We start from the raw sequence: 18,157 nt of genomic DNA, 5'->3' as shown, positions 1-18,157 counted from the left end.
CACCTTTTTTTTTGCATGTGTCCATGGTGAAGAGGGTTATCCACTGCGTGTCTGTCTCCTGCCTCTGCAGTGGCTTCCCCGAGCTCACCTGCTTTCTGTGTTGCCACCCTTGTTCTGGCGGGTCAGGAGTAGTGCGGACGGCAGACCTGCCTTGGTCACATCCCCGGGAGGGTTATTCCGTTTCCATTGGAGCATTGCCCTTGTGTTTCAGTCCTACAGGGGAGAGCTGGAGAGGGAACAAGCATCACGTGCAAGAGTTGAACGCGATCTGGATGAGGCCACGCAGAGGCTGATGATGGCTCAGGAAGAGATCCGGAGGTTGACAGATGAGCTGGATGCACAAAGAAAGGAGCAGAGCAAAATAGGTAAGCACTTCTCTTGTGGCTGCTCCTAATTACTGGCCTGCACTTAGCCACCCCTGGTTAGTGTAAGCCTTGGACTTCTCACCCAGGGGAGCTGGAGGCAGGCTGTCCTGTGTCTTCTTTGCTTGTAATGTGGAAAAATCAGTGTCAGATGTTAGCCTGGTACCTAGGAGATCTGAATGCAGTTGTTAACAGTCACAAATCAATTAATTCTGAGTGGGGAAAGCTGAGACATGGGGTTATCTGATCTGTGATTACAGCAGCAGGGTCTTGACTGACTTCCCCTCCCTGGCGCTCATATACGGGGAGAAATTCATGCCCTAGGAGGGGATGGAGAGGAAATGATGACTTGGTCCAGAAACAGAGTAGCTAAAATACCATGTACGCGGTGTTAGCACAGCTGGAGCGCTCGTCTCTAGGTTCTTCAGATGCTATGTTTGGGATGCTGCCTTGTTAGGAGCCGTTAACAAGCGCTCATAACCAGAGCTTATCAGCAGTCTTGAAGTGACTGGTTAGATTCTTATCACTGCTAATATTTGCTTAACCTCCTTATTGAAATAACTGTTGTTGAGCAGCCCTTAAGTATTAAATTTTTTTTTTTTAAATACTGACTGTAAAAATAAACAGCTTTCTGGAGGGAAATCAAACTACTTGATAAAGCTCCTATTGGAGTGGTCCTTAAAGCGAGGTGCTTCACTGCTACCTCCTGCAGGAGATTTCCTGAGCAAAACACTGGTTTCTGGATGGTTTTCCTCTGGTTTACTTACATTGTCCCAAAAATCTGTGATGCAGAATTTCAGTGGAGAACAGCAATATGCGATGAGATAACACATTCCTGCCCCATGTGCCTTTGCAGAGACTGACTCACTTAAGGAGACTGGTACCACCTGGGCAGGGTCTGCGTGTGAATTGCAGGTCCTGATGCTGACCTTGCAGCTCATGCGCAACACTCAGACCTAGCTAAACCTTCTCGTCAGCCTCCAAAACCGTTGTTTACAACCTTTTAATCAAAGGCAGGGACATGAGCACTCCGCGGGCATCTGCTTTGTGTATCAATTGATACACATGCGTCCCTGGGGATGGAGCGAGTGTGGTGTTGCAGCCTCCAAACAGTACTGCTTCTCCAGATCACGGACGGGCTGCAGCGTGCGACTCCTCTCAGTGGATTGTAGCCTGCGTGGGGAAATCTGTGTTTTATAATCTTCTTAAGTGTCAAATGAATATAAGGCTTTCCAAACTGTGAGTAAGGGTTTAATGCTTGTTATGTCTGTGTGGTTTATTATGCTGCGAGTATTAGCGTGCAAAATTAGGGTCATAACATCTTAGTGGCTTCCCCGATGATGTATATCTGCATGCCTTCTCCTTCCGACGAGCTTCAGAGCCAACTGTTCTATAAATAAATTGATTTTCTAGTAAAAACCTAAAATGAAATCTCTGATCTTCAGTAAATCTCCACTTAAACAGTGTATTTTGGCTCAATGATAACTTGCAGCTGCTTGCTTGCATTGAAGAGAAAATACAAGATTGCTCCTGGCCAGTTTGTAGCCCGGTTATCGGGTCTTTGGTGATTTTAAATTGTGTGCCTAGCTGTCTGCTGCTTTAATTTTTTTCTTTAGTTTTCCTTCAACTCTGTATTTAACAAAGTGCATTAAAAATGTTGCTGAGTTTTGCGTTCAGAAGCATACCAATGGACTGCCACAGCAAAACTGTCTCTTTATTATCCTTGTAGAATCGGCCTCGTGGTCAGCCCTGCAAGCACCTGAGAGCCAGGAGGAAGGGGTGAACGAATGGAGAGAGAGTGGTAAGTCATGCTATTTACAAGCAGAGAAGATCCAGAATTTTATCAAGACTGTCTGTAGTGGTAAACAGGCTTTTTGGCAAAATGAACACTTTGGTAGAAGGTGTTTCTTGCCTTTTATTTTAAATTACAAAACTGAAAATCCAATATCAAAATCCTTGTTTGAGACAGGGGTTTGGGGTTGTGTGGTTTGGTTTTTTTTTTTTTTTGCCAGGTTGGGACCAAGAAAGAAGGTATGTTTTTATTTTTGCCCGAATAAAAGTCAAATTTAAGCTGAAATTTCCTGTGCCCAGTGTTAAGCTGAAAAGGGAAAAATCTTTGTTCACCTTTTCTGTAAGGAAAACTACCTTCTCACTAGTTTTACTTAGGATTAGGATACCAGTGTATACGCAGACACATTTCTGTCAGTGTGCTCCTAATACAAACATCTTTTCCCATTTCTTGCACTTGAAATACTAGATAGTCTGCATTAATTGGTGTGATGGTCGCATATGTTTATTATAATAATAATATTATTATTATTATTCAGGCTTGAAGGGTTGGTATACAACCATAACTTTTACTGTCCAGGCCATTTCATAAATATTAATGCTAGCACAACACTGATAGATTAACTGTGATAGTGTTTCTGCTTGCAGCAAATTATGAATTTTATGATGAAAATAAGAAATATGGCTGTTTGGGTTTTTCAAAGCTTACCCTAGTTGTTTGTGAAACCCATACCTAAATATCCGAGGTGAGGCATTTTCCATGATCTAGAGGTAAACTGAATGCCTGGAATAACTATGGAGAGACTGCTGTGTTCCTATAATAAACGTAGCACTGCTATTGAACCTGGATCTCCAGAAACGTAAACCTCTACTATTTGAGTTAAGGGAACGTGTTCCCATATGTGTGGGGAACTCCCCTCCGTGCTGTCGCGCACATACACCTGTGCATAAGGGCACTGCAATTTCAGAAACCTTATTCACGTGATAGCCCCTGTCTGAGCTTGGTCAAGGGCCAAACCGGTGTTGGTGACCAGATTTTTCTGTTCTGTACAGACAGGACTGAGCTACAGAAGGCCATGGAGCACAACAGCAGACTGGACAAGGAAATTGTGGCGCTGCGAGCACGGGTCCAAACGCTCGACTTGGAAAGAAAAGCGTTCCTCGATCTGGTGAGTACCCATCTCCTGCTGCCGGATCTCCTGGTCTGCCATGGCACCAACGAGCCTCTGCGTAGCCGACGCTCCTGGGCTGGCTCCTGACATTCAGCCCTACTCCTTAATCCGCCCTGCCTCTCTATTTCCCCTCTCTTTTCTACAGTGAGTCTTTCTAGAGCTGCGGTTCTGATGTTTCCTGGCTCATGGAGTAATAAACTTTGGGAAACGGGCAGAATAAATAACCAAAGAGTTTTTAAAGCAGCTGCTGTTACTGCAGCCCTCCCAAAAATTCGGCTCTCGTAGCATCCTTCAGTGCAGGGGGAGTTCGATACTTCACCGAACACAGAGGGGGCTGTGCGTGCTCAAACTGAGTATGTGCTTTAGGCCTTGCAGCACAGAGCCCTGAAATACATGTTTTCCTGTGCTCAGTGTACGGGATCAGCTCGATGCTTTCTGTTACTAGTCAATGTTTGCACAAAATCAAGTGGGTAAATAAGAGTAAGCAACATTTCTACCTTTTCCTGGGGACTGTTATTAAAGACAGTGAATAAGTTTAGTCTAAACCCCAATACTAGCTATTTTTTTAAACAATTTTAAATTTATGCTCATGTTTTGATACCTCTCAGCCTTTTTGGCTTTTTAATGTGGCTACATTGATTTGCTCAGTAGAAGATAAACTTACTCCTTTTCATTTTGTGTGGGCTTTCTTAAGTTAATGCCATTACTATTAGTTTAATGTTTGGTGTAATAAATTTAGGATTCTCTAAATGCAATAATCTTTATCATCAAGATAGTTCCTTACTGAGATTGCCAATAGTGAATTAATACAACAATCTGTTTCCCATTAAAATGTGTCATTTGGTACAAATTCTGTTTCTGTTCTTAACTCTGCAACTCTTTAAATCAGTCCTTCAGCAGGCTATAATTGGTTGCCAGCAGTCTATAATTACTTATGCCATCCCAGCACAGAGAGCTCAGCAGCTGTCTTGCGGGTCTCTTGGATTAAAATGAGTATTTTTAAATTAATATAAGCATCTCTGAGAATACCATGCCCGTCTCTTTACAATAATATTGAAGACTTAGTTTCTTGAATATAATTTATTCGCATTTGAGGATTTAAAAATTTTAGTATGTAGTTCTGTTCCTTGTGTTTAAAAAAGTTGCTGGTTCTTCCTTAGCGTAGTGTCTAAGCACATCTGTAGTCTCAAACCTTCTATTTACAGGACAGCCTGTTTCTGGCTCTGCAAAAAAATACTTAGTTCGTATTCCTCAGTTTACATTTTTTATTCCAAATAACGTTTGCTTTGCTTTAGGACATTGCTTCTTTCAGTTACTATGTGTACATACACACGTGTGTGTGTATTTTCTAATATATATAAAAAAAGAAATACATATACGCAAAAAATATCCAGATACATGTATTATTTTCTCTGTACAGAAAAAAAATGTAGCCAGGCTGAGATCACCTCCAACCAACGATGTTGTTAAGCCTAAAGCAAATTACCTTTAGTCCTTAGGAATGAGGTTTAACTGTTGGCCTAAAAGTTAAAAACCACAATTTTTAATTTGTAAAAGCTGAAAGTGCACTTTATTATGAGCCACAGGAGTTCTGCATCCTGAAGTCTTTATTTTCTGCCTGTGAGTTACGGGCAGCCGGGTGAGGAGCAGGCTGGGCACCTGGCTCTGGTTTGGTGGTCTGTGGGACACTGACCCCGTCCCTGCTGTGTGCTCCAGCAATCGGAGCGTTGAGCCTTAACCGTGCAGGATCCGGTGTCTGTGTGGTGTGAGTCTGTGTGAGTGGGCTCTGCAGGTGCATGTGGGTGTGGATGGAGGCATAGCACGAGGCTGAAGAAAGGAAAAATGCATGCTGAGAAGGTGGCATGTGAAAGCTTTGCAACAGCTGATAGCTCCAGAGACTAGCAGTGCAGTTAAATCCGCAAAAAGCGGTAAAGCTGGGACACCTTGCTGAACCTGCGCGAAGTCCCTGGCGTTGGCTGCGGGAGGCTCAGATGGCATCCGCGTGTGCTGCCGGACACACTTGAAGGGTACAGGCTTATATCTGCATCTGACGAAGGTGAGCACTCTGCAGGACTTCACGACGCCCATCCAGAAGCCGCTGCGGTACGACCCTGTGCTCCCCAGCAAATGGCTGGGGTTGGCCTCCCCGCTGCCGCTCCAACCGGCAGCCAGGAGGGAGCGTGCGAGTAAGTGACTGTGCGATGTGAACAGTTGCCTGCTAATAATAATACTATATTGATCCTATCGATAACAGCAAAGACCAAAAGGTGTCCTCAGAAATAGTGGTTGTCATCTGTCTACCCCTCAGTACGCAATCCCGTTCGGTAAAGGGGGATGTACAACATGTGCATGGTCAGTAATTGAAATAAATGAAGAAAAATTGCTTACCCTTTAACACAGCGCAGTATTCCCCCTTTTACTGCTCTTTACCTCTCTAAATAGTCTGAAGCCCCCCAGCTGGAGCAGCCACATGATCTCAACCAGTCCCTCAAGCTGAGTGGCTCATATTAATAAATCTGCAGTTCATCTACAGCAAATTTGAGGGGAATCTTAATTCTCTAAGACAGCAAGATGAACATTCACCAAAAATAAAAGCAAGTGTTCCCCTTTTGAAGGTTGAACAGCTCAAAGAGGAGATCTGCGAGTATCAGAAGAGCGAGAAGCAAGGACTTCCGTTGCCCGTGCCAATAGAGACTGAAGAAGTCGCAGCGTCCTCGCTGCAGGTATTTTCAAGGGCTTTCTGTTTGCCATTCTAGAAAGCGAATTGAGCAAACAGGCCCCCCCTCTGCATTTCAGACCCATGCCATAAATGAAGACGCACGGCTTGTAGTGCAGAAACGCTTGTGTTTTCCTTTCTACGTATGTGTGAGTGCATCCTGTGCAGCTGTGACGTAGGATTTACGCTGGGCATAACAAATACACTAATGTGTAGAGCGTGTCTGTTGGCATAAGCTAATACCCGCTAGTGCCTCCGTATTATTATGGGTCTTGGGGGGTTTTGCTCCTATGGCTGGTGGATTATCTAATGCAGATGGATGTAGCAGATGTAGCTCATCTTTTCTAGCTCTCCCGTTCATTTATGAGAGACTCAGGTAGCTTTGGAATCACATTGTGCTAAGATTTCAGTCTTAATTATGTGCTAACTTTTTCATTTTCTCATCAGTCGCAGGATACAAAGGATGAAGGGAGGGTTGAAGGAGACCACGTTTCGGGCAAAGTTGGCTCAGATCAAGATGACAGATACCAGAGTAGTGAAACACTTCATAAAAGGTGATCAATTTAGAAATCCTTCTTCACCTGTTGTATTTTCACGGTGGTTATCTGGTGCTCTGGTTGCTGGTATTCTGTCTTGCAGAGTGCACTTAAGTATTGGGTTCTTTAGAATACTCTTGGGTACCAGCTTTGTTCCTCTTCTCCCAGATCAGAAAGTTTGGAGGTAATGCAGTCCTGAGTGGGTCTTGGTATCAAGAATGCGGGCTGTTTTGTGGTACTTTCTCCAGTTTGTTGCTTTTCTAAAAAGAATAGGGTTGGGCTTTTGTGGTTCTCTGCAGACAAAAGTGTTGTTTTCAAAATTGTTTTGCTGCTGGGAAGATTTCTCTGGATTTGGTTCCTGTCCAGGGATGTACCAAGACAACTTGGCTTTCAGACTTAAATATGTAAACTGGGATTTTTAAGGGAAGTCAAAGCTTCATTCTCCTGTGGCCTGCTCAGGAAGCTGCTGCTGCTGCTGAGCCTCTTCTGGCAAGTTCAAGGGGGAAGGGGGGTCTGATCGCATCCCTCTGTCTCCCTTCAAATGCCCAAGCCTGTTCCTTCACCTCAAGCAGTTGAATTTGCCATTGCCTTTCTGCTGTTCGCATCGTTGTGCCTGACCAGTTTTTTCTCCAGACCTTCACCGTTACTTGTGTAGGGCCCATCACCAATAATTCCCTTGCGTCGCCACGTAAATAAGAGCAGGCACAGGTCATGCTGGGTGCGAGACTCGAAATTAGCAGGTCAGAAATATTCCATAGTGAAAACCACATTGGCTCGTCCTCGCCAGTGGTAAGTGGTTTGGATGTGTGTCAATGTGTTTACGTAGCAGTTCTAGCCTTGGTGGTGTCGGTCTTTGGTGCATAGGTGCCGAGAGGTGATTGAAAACATCGAGGGCAGGAATTCACAGCTCCTTCACAAGCTGCAAAAACTGGAGCAGGAGCACGAGGATTTGGTTGAGCGCAATGAAGAGCTGGAATCAATTCTGGGAGAGACACAGATCCAAACCAAGCAGGAGAAGGAACAGTTTGAGAGTGAGGTGGAGGGACTTCACCGGAAAGTAAGTAAGGAACGGAAGAAATACGGTTTGGTTTTGTTTAATTCTAGCTGCTTTTATCTCTGCATATTGATTAGTAACATAAAATTATGTTTGACCTAAACCTGCATGCTGCTTTGTTTAGTTTGACAAGAAATGCAACTAGCAAAATCTGCCAGTTTCAGAAAAGAGGGGAAAAGAAGGAGGAAAAAAAAAAAAAAAGTTCCAGCAGTGAGTAAATGACGCTTGCTTGGAGGTGCAGATTCCTCCAGTGTCACAGCAGCATTGTCTTTTCCAGCTCCTGTCCCCCCTCCTTGGTGCTTGGGCAGGCAAAGTTAAGTAGTTAACGTACCTCCTGCATCCACAGGAGTGAGATCAGGCAACACTCCCGTCCTACACAGCCTTTCTGTACGTGTGGGCTGTGCACCCTTCAGTTTCTTGGCTGAGCTGAAGCAAAGCCTTTTTGTTTCAAATTCAAGTTGCGTCTTTTTTCTCTGGAGCTATTTCTTCTGAACCTCTCATAGCTTAGAAGCTCTGATTTCCCCTGAAAGGCTGTCCTAGATGGCATCAGTGCTCCTGACGGACTTCAGTGTCTGTCTCCTGCAAGAACTGCTTTTCCACATTGGACAGTTGTTTCTTCTGCCTGCAGTTCCTGGTGAAGAACAAGTTCCAGGAAGCCCCGAGTCTTCTTGAGGCTCAGAAGAGAGGCAAGAGGTTTTCCTGAAGCCCATGAGTTGTCCCTTAACCTGGCACCCATGACAGAAGTCCAGGCTTTGACTTGAATCCCTAACCCCTCTCCAGATCCGTCCAACAGATGAAAATGGTCAGTGTGGGACACTGATGCTCCTTGATCCCAGGGAAGGTCACCAGTTAAGCGTGCTGATGACAAAATATTGCACTTTTGGCTTTTCCCCAAGCACAGCATCTTGGAGACCTGTCAGCCCATGGGGCAAACACTGAGGCGCTTCTGGGTGTGTGTGGGGGCAGGTTCTGTGCTGCCTGGGGACGTCCCTGCTGAGAATAACAAATTTGAGGGGACAGTGAGTTTCTCTCATCACCTGCTATCTCTTGCTGCAGCATCTGCTGTTGAATGGGGCAGGCATGGGTGGACACAGCTTTTTGAAGAGCTGTGATAAGCTGATACATCTGGAGAAGCTCTGCTCAATCTTGGTCGAGATGTGATCTCACCAGTCTGTCTCTCTCCCATGTCCTACTTGATTTGGGGCACCCTCAACCCAGGGCAATTTGGATCTTTTCCTGTTAGTAGGACAAGAGCATTCAGATCATCCTTTGACTTTAGGAGGTTGATAGAAAGTCTTCGTTATTGCCACTCATTTGCATGTGAAATTGCAGAGGTGAAGCACCGTGTTGATTATCTGGTTTACCAGAACCATGGCAACATTGGAGGTCTCCTTGCAACACCTGCAGAGCCATCTCCATCCACGTTTTGGGCAAGGATTAAGTTATTGCTGAAGCTTCTCAGCCTGATGCTGCCTTTGTCAGAGTGGTCTTTAGCCTCGATTTACTGGGTGGACTCTCCATCCCTCTGGAGGTAGCTCCGTGAGGAGCACCTGCACTCACTGGCTGGTTTGTGACTGCTTGCCCCCAGGGAAAATACCGTTTGCAGCATTTGTGCAGCATCACTACCTGGGTATGTCATCCCTTACAGACAGGGCAGCTGAAGAGTTTATAGCCAGAGAGAACAGAGGAAGCCAGAAGTTGGTCTTGCTAGATGGGTAGGTGGGCTTTTCCCCCAAAAAGGCTGGCTGAGGAGGTCTTTTCCTTTGGCTGAAGCCCTGCTGCTTGGCCAGAAGCTCTTCCTTCCTTGGGCTGAGTTGCCCTCTCCCCTCCGTCTGTGGTTAAGAGATGCTCTCTGTGGTGATCATGGTCCTGGGTTGCCAGGCAGCAGGACCAGTCCGTAGAGGACCTTGGATTTCTGAGGAGAGAAGGAAGGGCACACACAGGTTTTCAGTCAGGAGCGAGCGGTGCTCGGACATGTCCATACACTTGCTGTTGTGTTAAAACGTGATGTAGGAGATAGTACAAGTGTGAAGGCACATCCCATGTGAACGCTGAAGTAGCCACACATCTCCAAGATGAATTGTTCAAAGGAAGAAAAGATTAATTACTGGTCAGTAGCCTCTGGCTGTGAGGGGAAAAGTCTCTAAATACAGTGAAACAGACTGAAGGCATGTTCAAATATCTTAATGAAGGATGCCAGCAGACATCATGTTTCTAAGTGTGTAGCTGAGGAGCCAAGGGCAGGCTCTCTGATGGGAATGGGAAAAGGTCTGTCCACCATGACTGTGCTTTTCTTTAAATCAGGGTTTGTTCAGCACACACTAAAACGTTTCCCACTTTCTCACTGAAGTAGAATAAACACAAATCTCCACAAATCAAACAAGATGCGTTTCCAGTTTGGAGAAATCCCTTCCTTGCTCAGTGCGTTGTTAAACAGATCCCTGGGAACGCCGCTTTGGGGGACGCAGGGTGAACGCAGCGGGGAGCACCGAGTAGCCAAGGAGATGCAAGGCATTTTGGCTGGCATGAGCTTGGCAGTCACTGTAGCTGAAAAAGAGACAGAAAAGAGGCATGCAGGGCAGCAGAGGAGAGACAGGCAGATTGCGGGATGGAAGAGGAGGTGGGTTAAACCCCAGCTAAATCCAGCATCTGCTCAGATGGAGGGCTGCAGAGCTGCACCCTTCATCTCCAGGGGGCTTTTGGGTGCCTTGGAGGTAATGAGGGAAGGACCGCACGAAGGCAGGTGCACTGGAGCCTGGAGAAAGCAGCGCTGCTGGGTGTTTGCCAGGCTGCCCCATGTGAGAAGGACTTGGAAGTCTTTTCTGTTTTGGCACGCCTACAAAAATCTTGGCTGATTAGGCCACTGACTCAGAACGAGGACACCAGGATACAATGTGAGTATTGTTCTGCCGTTGGCACGGGATTTATGTGCGCAACTTAAATGCTTAAAAGTTAGCAGCTTGGAGGAAAAATAAAGCAAAATGATATAGCTGGGTATCAACTTCATGACCAAAGGTTGGCTGGGGGGTGGGGAGGGGAGGTGTATTTTGCCTTTGAGACCCCTTCCAGAACTCCAAAGCCTTGTTGAACCCCAAACTGTCATCTAGTCATGCAAGAAGAAGGGGTTTTATTGCCCTCTAGCTCTTCTGTAAGAGGCCTGGGTGTTTCACCCCACCAGTTTGCTTTTGATACCTAGGCTGGGTAACATCATCTGTCTTAAACAGTATCGCAGCAGCTTTCCTCTATATTAGAGATCGTTCCCTGCTGGGAGCTTCAAGAGAACCACCTTGTGCCTGAAGCCTGTCAGTGAAAGCAAAGCTCCTGGGCTTTGACGTGCTGCTTTGTAATCACTTTAAATGGACTGGGATTGGCAGAGACTTGGCAATTCTTCGGCTTTGGCTTTCCATTGGAATGGAATGAAAAATGATCTCTGAATAAGTGCAAAGGAAGGAGGGTGAGAAAGGCATAAGGCATCTTATATGCTTCACCATACACTCACCTGTACGAGTGGGGCGATGGATGTTGCTTGTATGGGTACGGTGTATGCTGTGTGCAGATGAAGCTGGATTTCATCTGCAGCTGGACTTCATCTCCTTCCAGTGTCCCCACTCACTCTGCAGCCTCGTTCTGTGAAAGCCCAGCTCGGGCAGTTGGGGAGGCCAGCTTGGTGGTTTAGAAATAAGAAAACCAGCACAAACTTTCTTCTGAGCGTAAGGAGCTGAAAGGAAAGGCTGCTGAATGCCGTGCTGGCTGGCAGTGGAGCAGAGCTGGGCTGCAATTGCCAAGACTTGGATTTTGCAAAAAGGTCTGCAGGAACTGTAATCAGGAGAAGCTGGACTGCTCCTACCTCCTTTAAGCCCTTTAAAACTGCAGTTCCCACGAGGTCCCCCACAAGGGTAGATGCCTTGGGGGGGGTGGTGCAAATGTGGAATGAACACTTGTCCAGACAAACTCTTTTCCGCCAGGAGAAGTACAGAGGTCAGTGTTTTGCTGGTTCGAGTCCAGAGTCCTCGGAGCCTCGCAGGAGGGAGTTACACATCCTTTGGGCAGTGGAGGGACCAGGGCAAGTCCTGGTGGACTGGGTCCAACATCTGCTTGGATGAGATCAGCTGCAGGGGAGTGGGCACTGCCACAGCATGGGAAAGGAGGATGGCCCACGATATAAATCAGGGTCTCGTGGGAGTCCTCCATGTCGGGAGAGCAGCATGTAGAAGGCCTGCAAGCTGTGGAGGCCTTGAATTTTCACCGTATGTCTGGGTCATTTCTCTCCTTTCGTGGAGCAGGGTTCTTTCATTTTCTGACTTGGCCTTGGATGGCTCCTTCACCCTTTGAAGCAGCAGGATGAAAGATGTGAGCCGGAGCTAGCCCACGCTGGTGGCTGTCCACGTCCCCTCCTACTCCTCGCTTCCAAACATGGGGCTTATTCTGTAATAGCAGCACAAGGAGCAATTTAGTAGTAGTGCATTTATTTAGTAGTAGTTGTGAGTACTGGTTTGGTTTTAACTTGTGGTTTGTCTATATTAAGATCACAAGTTTAGAAACAGAGTTACTTGAAGTGCAGAAGAACAAAGCTGAGATGAGTGGGGAAGAGCAGGCATCGTCTGGAGCACAAGAGATGCAAGAGGTAAGAGGCTTTCCTTGGGAAAGAAATTGTTTTGTTTAGAAACACATTAAATGAGCATTTCCTGTGAATGCGCTTTGTCACTATCTTCTGAGTATTTGTAGCCCATCAGCTCATGCCAGACAGATGGATGTCTTTGAGGAAAGCAGCTAACGTGCCAATATTATCTCTCTGATAACTCATCTCTCTTACGAGATTGTCTTGCTGTCAGCACTGCGGAGCTTGTTGACTCCCCGGTGAGGGTGAAGGGTTTACACATGTAAAGGTGCTTGACTCTCGTTTAGGGTTTAGTGAAACCTAGGTAGTGCGTAGGTACGTTTACAAGGCTGTTTCTCAGCTGGGTTTGGGCTGACTGCTGTCGATTTGTTAGTTGCCAGCCAGACAATTGGATCTGCCAGGTGTCTAAGCCAGACAGAGCTTATTACATGTGGGAGATGACCTTCCCAAGGTATCTTGGGTCAGGTGGAGGCTCCAGGCCTTCAGAGATGTCCAGCCAGCCCTGGGTATAAGGTGCGGGAATCCTCCTGGCAACTTTTGAGAACCATTTTTCCCAGCCTTGTTTTTCTAGAAGACACATTTTCTGCAATTTGTTTCTTTTTTGCTAGAATAAATGATGTCGTGGAAGTGACTCAATCTTGCTTGTTCCAGATGCTGGAAAGCTGTCAGGAAACGATTGAAAAGTTGGGAAGTCAGCTGGGAGAGCGGAGAGAACGGAGGAAGCAACTTGCTTCTGAGCTTGAACTGTTACGAGAAGATCTGAAGGCTGAGAAGAAGGTATTGGGCAGCCAGGTATGTGTAGCTGCTATGGTGGGACTGCCTGCAGGAGGTGGTTGCCTTTTGTGAGTCCATGAAACATCCCAAGTGTGCTGCGTGACTTCTCTTGATGCATTTCTCTAGTCCAGCCCGTTTCAAAGCTTCTTTGGTAGATGGTTTTAAATCCATCTGCTTCAATGGAACTGTCTCTAACTCCATAATTATTTTTCCTTTCAGTGAATCTAATAACAAAACAGTAGTTCAAAGTTTGTAGCCAAAGCCCCCTTCTCTAGAGGGCAGAGTGGAAGTTTTCAGGCTTAGGTATTTATCGCAGAGTTATTTGTGACCATAAGGCTCATGATCATGAGCCTTCATCTCTCTGTGTCACAACATGGCTGGGTACTTGTAGATTTGAGCCAAGACCTCCCTGCAGAGCAACATCGCGGTTACCCGTTAGCAGCGATTGCTTTTCTGAGGTCAATCAACTGGCTAATTCTGAATCTGTTTAACATGGGTCCCCTTTAACGTTAATAGTATCTTTCTTAACCAGAATATGGCATGATACAAAGCCGGAACACTTAAGAGTCAGAGAAGTCTACATGAGCAGCTTGCTGGGATCCCAGCACTGCTTTTTGTTACGTGCCCTAAGAACCTCAGTACACTTTGCTTGAAGTGACTTAACTGCTAGATAGACCTCTGGTGGGTTTATCTCTGCTGGGAGGGTTGCTGGTGCTCTCGTCTTCTGGTTGGGTCATAGTGGAGAGAGAGCGTGTGATGCCAGCAAAATTGCACAAGGGCTGGCGCAGACATAGACAGGATAGGGGCTGAAAATTAGGCTAAAAATTTAGGAGAGCTGCAGATCTGTGGCCTGGATCAGGCAGACAAGGGGCACCAGAGGGAGACTGGCAAAGGGGGGGTTTACATCTATTGCAAAACCCATTTTTTAGCACTCTGAGAGGCCTTAAACCATATTACTTCCTTGAACATAAGTAAAAAACAATAAAAGTCCTGAACTGTTGGCGCAACTGCACATACACAGGAATCTTACTGGAGGAACAGTGGCATCTAGAGGACGGGAATTTTGTAGTGCTGTTAGGCAACGCATTCACACTGTAAAAGCTTGGGGTGCAGACCAAGCCTTGCCAAAGAGTGGTTTAGGAAGGGGCTAGGTCAGTCTATGAACATGCATATGAAAGGGAATTGTCTGATTTAGAGGATGATGGGGAAAATGGGAAGAGTCACTCTTTAACCTTTGCATCCCAATAGTTCAATCTACTCCTGGTCCAGGGACCTTATAATCAAAATCAAACATCCCTGTAAGTTTGGTTGTATTTCAGCCACCAGTTGGCCGGTGGTTTTGCCTAAGGAGAGGACTGTTTTTCCATCAAAGGGATCATGAGATGAAATCTAATTACCTGTATTGGACTGGACAGCTGTAACAGTCTTCAAAATAGAGAACTTTGCACGTGTTTGGCGGGATTCCTGACTTCACAAACGGGTTAATTCCCTTTTGCTAGAGTAGTTGTATTGGGACGAATAATTTACCAGCTGAGTGCTGGAAGTTAGCTTGGCATGAAATCATCGGGTTCTCGTGGGCCATACACACCTGGAGGTCAAGATCTGAGGTTGTTCAACGTTGTGTTTGTCAGGATGTCCAACACATAGAATGGGCGAGTAAATTGGGTAGTATTTTTGTTCTTGCAAATTTTAATGATGTACTATGAACTGATGCTATGCAAAGAGCTCTTTGCATTTGTTTGGAACTCTCTTCTTGTTTTTAAGAGGTTTTTGGACATTTGAGAAGAGAGAGCTTTTTCTGAGCTTGTAGCTAGGGGTGTATTACATCTGCTAACTCCTGTTGTTTCCTCACCAGAGGTTGCCTGACTCAAAATCAGAGTTTACGAACCATTGTAATAACTTCCCGAGTCTCCAAAGAACATCAGCAAGCAGGGGTCTCATCAATGTATCCCATGAGAAGCTACAAAAAGATAATGCTTTGTTAGATACAGAGATGAGAAATGTAAAGACATCCCTGTTGTTCTGGTGTCTGATGCAGACAGAAACTGCTAGTGTATATTGCTCAAATATAAATAAATTCATCTTGGTGTAGGTAAGAAGACCTGGAGTTGAAATATTAGTGCTAGCATACACTCAGGAAGAGCTATTGATTAAAAAGCTTTAGGAATCGAAGTCATTGCTAGCATTTAGTGGACTTAATAGCATTTTTCTTTGAAGGATCTGGTTTCACCACTGCTTAGCAGGGGATGTTAGACTAGGCAGATTCTGGTTCCGATCCAGTCTGGGAGTTCCTGTGTCCTCGCACCTTCCCTTCTTGCCCCTTTTATTTTCTTGGCATCTTCTTTCATGTCTCGGGTTTTGGGTCTGCCATTGCCTGGTGTTAAGGCATTAGGTGACGTTGAAAGTGGAGAGCAGCCATCTGTAGAAAGTTGGTTTGGGTTGACTTGGACGGAGGATGCTGTCTGTGCGAGACAGCTGAATGCGTACCTTGTAATCTTCCCATTTTTCCAAGAATTGCTAGTTTTGTAAAGAAATATGGCACATGATATAAAGCCCTGAGAACTACAGATGGGCAACAGAAGGATGAAATCAAATAAAGAAATGTGATTTGATGATGAAAATGTGATTTTTTTACACGCAGCTACTTCCCATGCAGAAAAAAGGACTTGCGTGTGTATCTTCAAGGGTGAAGAACTACAATAATTTAGCTACAGAATCACAAGCCATGACTTGATGAAGTCCCCAGATTGCCTTATACTGCTCAAAAGGTTTCCATGAGACCAAAGAAAATCAAAGTCGTGGTGTTTTCTGACCTCACAGGTCTCTGAACTCCTACAAGAAAGAGAACAGATTAACAAACTTGAGCAGAAACATGAAGATCTATGTACAGATGAAAGGATGCATGAAGAAGAGATGGCTAAAGTAGTATTTTTGGAAGAACAGATCAAAAACTTGAGGGATGAACAAGAACTGCTCTGGTAAATCTTAACAAGGCCTGTGGTACTTTCTGCTCCTTATCTTTGCTGACTAATTTTTTAGTGTTTTAAAAATCCCCATAGTGCTGCTTCTGGCAAAAATGGGCACAGCAGCTTTGTGTCTTCCTTATTGGGTAATCGTCTCGCTGGAGAGATTTTGGTGAATAAACATTTCCCTTAGTGACATCATGATCAGTCAGGAGTAAACCTTTTTTTCTGCAGCTATTCCAGATTCTGAACAGCATAAATGAGCTGTCCGTAGGGAGGAGGCTTCTTCTCTTGGACTGAGGTAGCATTTGGACTAACACGGTCCCAAAAAGCTCCCATCGTGGGCTGGGGCTCCTTGGGGCTAACTGCTGCCAGCCCCTGATGATATACATCCTGCTCTAGATTTTGGTTGTCCTTGGAGGGCAGGTGTCAGCAGGTGTCGGGGTTGTAAATAAAACTCTTACAAGTCCCCTGACTCCCCTGTTTCAGAAGAGCAATACAAATTTGGAGTTGGAGCATCCATGCTCAGGCTCTCATTAGTAAGTAAGAGCTTGGGTTAAATCCAGTATAGTTACAGTCAGCTCAATTACCTGGATAACTAGGTACTGAGATAAAGTAAAACGAGGATAAGACAGGTAGGTTAGCTTATAGGGACATATAGTTTGGATTGAGATAAATGAGACAGCTTGATCGGGAGACCTGAGCCCATGCTTCCATACAGCGAAGCGTTGTGCGAGTGCTTCTGTGCCGCTTGTGAGCGCAGACCAGCTCACGTGGCCCCATGCGAGTGTTTCCTTAGCCAGCAGTTAACCTACTCGTGAATGACTGAGAGCTGACCCTTTGGACACACATTTTTTTTGTCGACCAGTGTCCAGGGGAGACTGACCCTTGCCCAGAACTGCTAGACCCAGGATTAAATCCCCTTTGGAGCCTCCCAAGACGCTTGAGTGTTGCCTTGAGCGTTTCACTGGACTCTTGTGTTCCAAGTTTTTCCGCTTCAGAGGGTGGTTTCCCTTGGATGTGTATAGTTATCTCTCTCCTTTACTATTTCTCCTTCAAGTTCTGAATTACTAGAAAGCAACAAGAAGAAGGAGGAGCTAGAAAAGCAGCTAAAAGAGAGCAATGAAGAAAAACGATTGTTGCTGGAAGAGATTGCCCAGCTAAAACAAGATATCCTGACTACCCGGGAGCAGGGCGACAGCATGCTTGAAGAGACTTTGAGGATGAATCAAGGCATGGTGCATAGAGAGAACAGGTTTCTCGTGTTGCAGAGCTCTGCAGGCAGTTTAGATGGGAGCGTTAAACAGGTATGGGCAGCTTTGCCATCTGCAGCGTACTTTTTTTTCACTAATTTAGTGACAAAACCTAATTATAGTGTACTGGAAGCCAGTCCTTGCAGTGTTGTAGTGTTGGCGTGCTGGGGGAGATGAGAGGCTGACTGATTTGCTTGGGGAAAGTGTTTGGAAGTTAGGAATGTCATCATTTCCTTCCGTCCTGTTTTTGGATACAGTGGGAACTTGGACAAACTGAATGGCCCCCATAGTACACATGAAAGAAATAGGTTATACAGTCCTTAAATGATGTTTTAAACCTTTTGGAGCTCTTTCTCAGCTCCTTTTTGGAGTGTGAGCAATAGAGCTGGCTTGCTATTACAACAACAGTCTTGTTCTTGCTGTAGGCAGAAGTTGTTCCCCTTCCCTGCTCCTCCTCGGGATTCTCTGCTCTTGCACTCAGTGCTTGAACTCATCCTGCAACTGCTCTCCCGCAGTGGCAGCTCGCAAGCAGCTGGGTTTTGCTGCAGCCCGTGCCTGTGTTTCAGTTACTGCTCTCCAGTTGCTCTGCCAGCTGGCAGGCAAGACCCCTATTTGTCACTAGGTTTAGCTGTGTTTTAAATGCAATTTGTTCACCTTTCTTACCGTGTGATATAAAAAAGAAGGGGAAGAGCAGCTAGCCCTGCCAGAAGAGGAAGAAATGATGAAGGTACCCAGGATGGGGAACCTGAGGAGGAGCAAGGATTATATCATAGAATCGTAGAATCATGAAGGTTGGAAAAGACCTCTAAGATCATCGAGTCCAACCGTCGACACACCACCACCATGCCCACTAAACCATGTCCCTCAGCGCCTCATCTACCCGTCTTTTAAATACCTCCAGGGATGGTGACTCAACCACTT

At 45.7% G+C, this 18,157-nt stretch overlaps 1 protein-coding gene across 1 annotated transcript in view; it reads left to right on the top strand.

The window, feature by feature from the left end:
- The window catches only part of CCDC30 (coiled-coil domain containing 30), a 37,782-nt gene that overhangs the window by 10,159 nt on the left and 9,466 nt on the right, over positions 1 to 18,157 (top strand). Inside the window, exons 4-11 of the mRNA XM_009335243.1 lie at positions 212 to 365; positions 2,092 to 2,163; positions 3,204 to 3,319; positions 5,938 to 6,045; positions 6,486 to 6,592; positions 7,439 to 7,631; positions 12,154 to 12,252; positions 12,898 to 13,038. Coding sequence (XP_009333518.1) covers positions 212 to 365; positions 2,092 to 2,163; positions 3,204 to 3,319; positions 5,938 to 6,045; positions 6,486 to 6,592; positions 7,439 to 7,631; positions 12,154 to 12,252; positions 12,898 to 13,038 — 990 coding nt within the window. The remainder of the gene's footprint in view (positions 1 to 211; positions 366 to 2,091; positions 2,164 to 3,203; positions 3,320 to 5,937; positions 6,046 to 6,485; positions 6,593 to 7,438; positions 7,632 to 12,153; positions 12,253 to 12,897; positions 13,039 to 18,157) is intronic.

Source organism: Pygoscelis adeliae, unplaced genomic scaffold, assembly GCF_000699105.1.
Source record: "Pygoscelis adeliae isolate BGI_AS28 unplaced genomic scaffold, ASM69910v1 Scaffold542, whole genome shotgun sequence".
In the NCBI taxonomy this organism is placed as follows: Eukaryota; Metazoa; Chordata; class Aves; order Sphenisciformes; family Spheniscidae; genus Pygoscelis; species Pygoscelis adeliae.
The sequence above is the reverse complement of the archived record's forward strand: the minus strand, read 5'-3'. Positions and strand labels throughout refer to the sequence as shown.